General features: G+C 35.7%; 2 protein-coding genes across 2 annotated transcripts; both read right to left on the bottom strand.

The window, feature by feature from the left end:
- Positions 1-4,994: 4,994 nt before the first annotated feature.
- LOC117625623 lies at positions 4,995-6,292 on the bottom strand. The gene is made up of 4 exons (XM_034357155.1): positions 5,888-6,292; positions 5,510-5,750; positions 5,268-5,371; positions 4,995-5,165 (listed from the first exon to the last, which is right to left on the bottom strand). Exons 1-4 carry the CDS (start codon positions 6,290-6,292, stop codon positions 4,995-4,997), a joined length of 921 nt encoding a protein of 306 aa, XP_034213046.1.
- Positions 6,293-7,385: 1,093 nt separating this feature from the next.
- On the bottom strand, positions 7,386-8,217 carry LOC117625621. Its single transcript, XM_034357153.1, has 2 exons — positions 8,179-8,217; positions 7,386-7,925 (listed from the first exon to the last, which is right to left on the bottom strand). Exons 1-2 carry the CDS (start codon positions 8,215-8,217, stop codon positions 7,386-7,388), a joined length of 579 nt encoding a protein of 192 aa, XP_034213044.1.
- Positions 8,218-8,740: the final 523 nt, after the last annotated feature.

Raw genomic sequence — 8,740 nt, 5'->3', positions numbered from 1 at the left:
ACCTCTACCATCAAACACACGAGCCCGAAACATCAAACATACCACCATCACCACGATGCCACAACCATCAGACCACCACCATCAAACACATAACCAGCCACCACATACCCAATCGAACCATCACCATCACCCAATTAGTCAATCAAACCATCATCACCAGCCACCACATACCCAGTTAAACCACCAGCACTACCCAATCGAACCACCACAACCATTAATTAGTGGAACTAGAGAGAGAGAGAGAGAGAGAGAGAGGGTGAGTTGATGGTTGAATCTGTAGTGGCATGAAGAGAGAGTCAGAAGGAGGGAAGGAAGAAGAAAAGATAAAGGAAAGAATATGAAGAATGAAACAAAGAAAAACAGAAATGGCCTGGGAATGGAAAGAAGAAGAGAGGATGAAGGAAGGAAAAAAAAAAAAAAAAAAACGGGCTTGGGAAGAAAAGACAGAGGAGAGAAGATGAAGGAAGAAATGGGGGAAAAAAGGGGCAGAGAAGAAAAGAAATAAGAAAAGACAAAGAAGAAAAGAAATCAGAAAAGATAAAGAAGAAAAAACAAAGGAGAGAAGAGTATGGATGAAGAAAAATAAAAAGAAATGTGACAGTTTCAGCCTTTCAAAAATATTAGAATTTTATTTATTTTTAGGCTAAAATTCTTAATTAAAATTAAAAAATTTTAAAAATTATTATTTTTAGTCCAACACAACACCAAACATAAGTCTTCACTATTTTCACAATCCAGTTTTTTAGTCCGACGCAACACCAAACGTAGGTCAGTACTTAATCCAGCTTAATCCAATCCGAGCTAATCCAAGACAGTCCTAGGATTTAGTCCGGTCCATAACAGTCCGCCGTACCAAACGACCCCTAAAAGGACTAATTTAAATGAGCTTATATAGCCCAACAGTACAAAAATTGCCTCGCTCACTCTTCTAATATAGCGAGCTTGAGACACGGTTCACACAATAGCGAGCTCACTAAACAAAACATGCGAGTCCAACGCGATACCGATTTCTTCTTCTTCTTCTTCTTCACTTAGACACGAGTCCAGACAATGGACGCCAAGTCCTCCACTTCCGAGCCCAAGTTCATCGAAAAGGCTTGAAACCCAGTAATTGATTTGAGATCTTGCTACTGCTAATGGTCGCCGAAGGCCGAGCTCTTGTCGTACATGTGGGTTAGGGACGATGAGGCTTGGGTCTCTGTTTGGCTATCAGAATAGTGCACGGTGTCGGCCTTGAGCTCAGAAGGCATCGGCCATGGGCTCCAACTTTGGGGGGCCTCAAATAGAAGCCATGATTCATTGAATTAACGCAAGAGTTGAAGCAGCCATGGCAGATGCAGAGAGTGGAGAAGATGATGGTGAGCCATGAGATTGAGTTGAATCATTCATGATATGAACAAATTGAGTAATGAAAAGTGATTAAGAAGAAAATTAGAGAAAGAATTGATGAAATTTGTGAGAGAATCACAACTGAAGATTTTTTGGCAGGGAAGAAAATTTGAGAAAAAGGCAAAAATAAGGATGGGCTGGGAAGAGAACGAGAAGAAAGGAAGGGAAAAAAAAAAAAAAAAAGGACGGGCTGGGAAGGAAAGGTAGAAGAAAAGGAGAAAAAAGGAAAAAATGAAGAAAAGATAAGATAGTTTGGCTTTTAAAAAATATTAAAATTTATTTGTTTTATTATAATTTATTTTAAGGTCAAAATCCTTAATTAAAAGTAAATATTAGAATTTTATTTATTTATAATTAAAATTAATTATTAAAATAATTATTTTTTACTCCGACACAACTCCAAACATAGGTCTTCACTATTGTCATAATCCAGCTTCTTAGTCCGACGCAACACCAAACATAGGTCAGTACTTAATCTAGCTTAGTCTAGTCCGAGCTAGTCCAAGACAGTCCTAGAATTTAGTCCCGTCTATGAGAGTCCGCCGTACCAAACGACCTCTTAGTGGACATGGCTTTTTTCAATTTTTTTTACTCGTTCGGCTCAATTTCCACCCTTATTACAATGTGATTCACCTCTTCTTTCTATGACATAACGTGAGCCCCTTCATCTCTGCTAGTTTACCCTAATCCTATTTTCTCTAGCTCTCTCTTTCTTTCTTTTGCCCTGGATTGGTAGCTCAAGCTTTGAAGGGAAGCCTAAAACTAATTGGGTAAATCACTCGTTGACCAAAAAAAAAAAAGGGTAAAACACTCAAATGGTCTATCAACTCTATATTAATCGCTCCATTGATCCTACCGTTACATTATGTTAATGTTGCCATCAAATGTGAGGGTAAAACCGTCTATAACCGTCTAATATTTCCCAAATAGGTGATAAAGTAGTGATACATAGGTGATAAAGTGGTGATATATAGGTGATAAAATGGTGATACATAAGTGATATAGTGGTGATAAAAAGGTGATACATAGGTCAAAAGTCTTACTTACCCCCATAAATGTAGCATGTGCTGCTCACATGACTAAATTTAACAGAAAATGTAACGGTAGGACCAAAGCGCCGATTAATAAAGAGTTGGTGGACTATTTGAATGAATAATTTAGTTTATGGACCAAAATCTAAATCGGGTACAAATTTGAGGATTATTTTGAGTAATTTATCCAAACTAATTTATATCTATATATAAGGGTTAAATACACTTTTGGTCATTGAGGTTAGATCGAAAATAATTTGGTTACCAGGATTTCAATTTTCCCACATTCGTCACCGCATTTATAGTAATTAACAAACCCGGTTCAATGTCTCAATATTGTAAGTTTGCTTAATTAAAAAATGTTTAATATTTCAAACAAAAATCCTAATCCTTTCCCTCTCTTCCCTTTTGGTCACCTAATGCCGCACCCCCACACCTCCACACCTTAGATTTCCTATTGAAATCTAAAATGAACCATGTGCATGTCCAACGCCTGGCAGATGTTGGGCCCTTTTTAAATAATTAATCCTAGCCTTATTTCAAAACAAATAAAACATTAACTTTCTGCCGAAAATCCGGCAAAGTCACCCATGTAACTATAACATTTCCCTTATAATAAATGATGTAGATTTTTGAACACCTGAAAAGAGTATCCAAAAATCACAAATTAAATTGCTCTAAAGTGCACGGATCAATAATAGTATAGAGATATGCAAATACGAGGTCGAACCCACAAAGACTGATAAAAACAACTTAATTAATTAAATAGCACTAAATCCAATCAAACGAACTATTGATTGATTTGAGTGATGAATTAAAGAAAACTTAAATTGCAAGAATTAAAAGAAAGAAAAATAAAACACTCAACAAAGATAGAGTTTAAAAGAAATCAAGTTATGAAGATCTAAGGTTATGAATCCACCAATGGCAATCCTATTTCCTTTTCTTAGAGTCAATCACTATCCAATTATGATGCCAATGTTAAAGGTTATTCTTTCTAAAGTATGAAGTAAGCTTGTCAAGGTCATAAATCGTGTATCCCTATATGCAGTTCTACCCTGTCAATGTGTTAAAATTTAGAGTGCTGCTAAACGAACCTTAAAATTAACTGAGTACACCCTATGATCTAAGTACACCCTAATATTTTAATTAAAATGTAAAATTAACTAAGTACACCCTATAGAACTACCAAAAATACTCCTGTACACCCTAATACTTGTAGCATTATTTTATAGTTAATTTTCAGCTTGATTTTTTTAGAGTGCTGCTAAACGAACCCTAAAATTAACTGGGTTAGTTTAGCAGCACTCTTTTTTCAATAGTGTTTATAAATCTTTGACTTTTCATATGGATTTATGCTTTTACTAAAACTGTTGACACTTTTTTTGCAATTCCAAGTTCTTGCAATCACCACCTACTTCATTAATAGTAATTTTTTATGCATGTTTCAGTTATATAATACTATGCTACTATGAAATTTATTTGTTCCAACTTTCCCAACCTCTCTAGATGGACTATTCGTAGTTGGAAGCTGGGATCGAGGACCTCTTAGTGATCTTCCATGGTGGAGACAACCTGCAATTCTTAGAAAATGCCAGACTGCCTAAGATCTTCCATGGAGGTCCCTCCGTAGTCCAACATAAAAGGAAATAGTGGATCAAAATCATTTCGAAAAGAGACAGCTCCACAGCCAAACATAGCCTTTCTCTGCCTGCCGTATGTATTTTTTTAATTTTATTTCAAAGTAAATTGCTTTCTCAACCAAAATTACATTTTTGGTAGTTTTGAGGTTATCATGAGCTCCTTTTGTGCTTCTCTCCTTTGCTAAAAAGGTCTCTGTGTGTTGTTTTTCAAGCATATCCAGCAACTCAAAAACAGGTCTCTCTCTCTCTCTCTCTCTCTCTCTCTCTCTCTCTCTCTCTCTGAATATTTAGTTTAGCTGAAGTTCTCTCTGTCTCTCTCTCTCTCTCTCTCTGAATGTTTAGTTTAGCTGAAGTTCTCTCTGTCTCTCTCTCTCTCTCTCTCTGAATGTTTAGTTTAGCTGAAGTGCAGAGACTTCCAAGTTCTTATCTTTAACATAAATTCAGAGTAACCAATAACTTGTATGTTGTACACAGAGACACTGAAAAATTGAAAAACTGAGTAACCAGTAACTTGTAACCAGTAACCAAGTTCTTATCTCATTTATGAACACAGAGACACTGAAAAACTCCATTGAAGTTTTTCTATAAATTTACTGGCATTTCTTTTTTCTTGTTACAATTATCACTGTTGATTATTATAGTTAAATTAAAATTAGTGTTGATACTCATCTTGAAATTTCAGGCATATCATCTCTGGTTTGCTCTCCAACTTTTATTGTTTGTTACCTCTAAATACAGGAAAAATATTTGAGAAAGCTCTCCGGATTAGAATACTAATACACATTTTGTTGGGATTCAAGATCGTATCATTTTGGGAAGCACTGATAAATAGTCTGTCCTTACTTAACAAAGTTAAGCTTTTGAATACAGAAAAGGTTTTATTTGCCTTGTGACTTCCTTATTAATGTCACCAATATGATGCTTCACAAAACTACTCAATAAATATAGGGTCATTATCATAAGGGTCTGTTATACTAGCTTCATATCTAAATTGACGTATACAATTCTGATATGGCGTAAGCCAATCTGATGCAGTTATGGTTGCACATCTCAACCAACGCTCATCAACTGGTGGCATAAGGTGTTGACCTTCCAAATAAACCTGTAAAATAAAAAATAAAAAAATAAATCAAATTATGTGAAAAGAATAGTAAACAAACACACATATATATATATATATATATAAACATCTTAATTGTTTTACCTTAATCCAATGGTTGTGGTTAACAAATCCAATCGAAATCTCACGGTGATAGATAGAATCCAATGGAGCAGTCTCATATGGAAAAAATGTAAGTGACTGATGCACTGACCAATTCATGAGGATTACATTATAACAAGATGCAATGAGGTGTCCCATATCTGGTATAGTCATCTACCTATCTTGAAGTGGGAAGTCCTCAAAATAGTCCAACATATACTCAATATGTTGTACTCGTTCCTTACCATTTAATATTAACTCGTATATGATAGATTCCTTCCTCAACTCCTTCAACAAGTCTTTGCGTACTTTGCACCAAGCATTGTCACCAAATCCCATCAATGATCCAATGGCTCTAAAACCACAATTACCATCACTCTTAACATCTTGTGCCCCTCTAATATGTATCAACATATGTTTAGGAAACCACTTGTTAAACTCTGGTGTTAAGCAAGAGTCATCTACAATGGGTTTAGGCCTATAGACCTGCATATTACAATTACACCCAAATTATTATATAAACGATAGTATACAAATGTAATATTGTAACTACTTATAGGTAGCTTCGAAGGCCGCTTCTTTGGATTCACATATGGCTATGATTGTGTCTGACTATTGAATACTGATCGCTTTTGGGGTATGGTCTTTGACTTCTTACGTGGCGGTCTTGTAACAACTTTGTCAGTCGAGTGTGCACTATCTTGACCAAATAAGACAACCTCAAAAGCAAAAGGCAAACGTTGAGTAGATGTGTCAACTTTTGGACGACCTTTTGTTTTAATCTTCAGCTGGGGTTGTGTAAGTCTGGTAGATGCGGGATTCATAATCTCTTGTAACTTCATACTAACATGTCTCTTTGTCTCAGAACTACAACTTTGAAACAACTTCACAAATAATTCTAACTGTGCATTTTCTGGAGGATTGTTCGGTGTAGCAATAGGTCGGGGCTCCAAAAAATCTAACTTCCTCCAACGAGGGTGAATACAATCAAGTGGAATGGGCCTATGAGTCTGTTTGAACTCTTGCATCTCATGTGCACATGGTAATCCGTGTGTGTGTTTTATTATGCAACCACATGATATCGGATCAACCCCAATATAATCTAACCGCTTTAGCTCAACCATAATATTATCCAACGCAGAAATAGATACAAAACCAATCAACTCCTTGAAGTCTTCTTTCCTACAGTCATGTTGCACAAATGATAGACTCTTCTCAAATGATGCTTTTATCTCAGTGTGTTGCAATTCTATTAAAGGATGAATTTTATCCCATGATGTTCCAAATGTACACATGCTATTACCAAGTTGTTTCTTCAGCTTTGCATGTGCAGTCTCCGCCCTGTATATTGTAGCAACATGTTTCATGTGAAGTAATATATAATGTATGCTATATAAATATTAACTGAAATTCAATAATAAATACCTATTTGATGTTGTATTCCCAAAATGCATACATGTGTTCGTCCAAGCAGCAACAAATCTTTCTTTATAAGGAATCAACCATGTCTCCTTCACATAGTTGATGATGGAATTGTGATCTTTGAAGTTGGTTTGCAAGGCCCGTAGATGTCTTTCATACTCGGCTTCTGTATTTGATGAAACAAGCATATTCCATGAAATTAAAAATTTGTCCGAACTAGCTTTATCTTCAAATACATTTAGCACTTTCCTAAGACTCCCTTATTAATATGCCATGTACATAATAAATGTTGAACACATGGAAAGACTTCATGGAGTACATTCATGAGAGCTAACTCTCTATCTGTGACAATAACACTAGGAATCGAATTATCACCCATAACACTCCTTAATCTAGCCAATGCCCATCTGTAGTTGTCTTCTTTCTCAGCACTAAGATAAACAAATGCAATTGAGAATGTAAGATGTGTAGACGTCACCCCCCACAATCTCCAAAAGTGGATAGAAAAATATGTTTGTCTTATATGTGCAATCCATGATCAAAATATGAGCAAATGGGTGCAGTAGCTTAATACTTGTAGGGTGAGCATAAAACAAATCACTTACAATATTAGCGGTACCATAACTTCTATGCCACTCTACATACTCATGGGCAAACAACCTTCGTAGTAATACCTGCATCTCTGACATACCTGCTTTCTCAATCACCCCATTTTTTTTGTCTGGCATTGTAGCTTGTCTTCATTGTGGTCACATTCAACCTATCTCTACGTTTAAGAGTATATAATATATCCTTTGGCCTAGCCAAACTCTTAGGCATGTCAACCACTAGTAAATTCTCTTCCACAGTTAATCTCCCTGCATATGAATGCCCTTCCATATTTAGTGCTGCAGGATGGTTATGAACTCCATAGACAACCTCAAGTTGCCATGCATCTCTAAGACCACAGTTCACACCCTTCAATGATTTGGGGCAACCACACTTCTTCGTGCCAGTAGACTTCACACTTTTTTTCTTTGGAGGGTTTGAACTTTGATCAAGCTTATGTATTGTCTTGCTATCTGATTTCACAACTTTTTTTTTCCTAAATTGGTCACCCCTCTCACAACAAAATAGAATTCGACCGGTCTTGAATTTACCAGCTCCTCCAATATCAGACCTTTTAATGATAATCACAAAGCCATTCCTTTTCCCTTGTTCATGAGTCCATCTTATTAATGCATCACGACTAACAAATATCTATAAAATCACTAATAATTAAATTAATGTATGCAATTATAAAATAAATATATAAATATTCATTAATTTACCTCGTTTGTGATAAATTCGTTTCTGTAGTCTAAAACACATTGTTTATTGATGTCAGTGTCTTGCTTAGATACATCTTCTGGATGTTGTAAAAAAAAACCCTCATGTTTGTCATTTTTCGGTACAATTGCTTTAGACTAAACCCCAAAAAATAAATAAATAAATAAATAATCAAAGTTAATACCTCTTTTGATGACTTCCTCAAAATGTATGAAGCATCCATTCCAAAATTTCAAAAGTAACCCAACTTGCAAATCTGCATAATTTCAAAAGTACAAAAGAGGCTTTGAAACTCCTTATGATAGGAATCCAAATACATAAATAGGCATGAGTGGCAAAAGAAAGTCACTGCAAACTTCATCAAATTGGCCCTAGTAGTACTAGTTAAGATATTTTTAATCATACGCGCTCACAAGCCAGAAAAACCAAGTCCTAAAAGGGGGATGAAGATGGTGCCACCACAGTAGGGTCAAAGAGTTTTTTATTCACGTTGTTAGTGAACTAGGCAAAAGTAATATGCATAAATTCTATTTTTACAGTATATAAGTCAATTCACCATAATATTGTTTTGACAACTTACTCGATTGAAATTATCGTGTCTCTTGTCAGGAATTCAATGATTAATCAGGCCTTCACATAATCTCCATCGCTGCACTTCCTTTTGGACCGCGAGAAGAAGCAGATTTGAGCCCAAGTCTTCTTCTGCTCAGCAGGTTGTGCTTTAGCTTCTCTTTTCACGACAAGCT

Source organism: Prunus dulcis, chromosome 4 (genome assembly GCF_902201215.1).
Source record: "Prunus dulcis chromosome 4, ALMONDv2, whole genome shotgun sequence".
Classification (NCBI taxonomy): domain Eukaryota; kingdom Viridiplantae; phylum Streptophyta; class Magnoliopsida; order Rosales; family Rosaceae; genus Prunus; species Prunus dulcis.
Note: the sequence above shows the minus strand (reverse complement) of the source record. Positions and strands in the feature narration are given on the sequence as shown.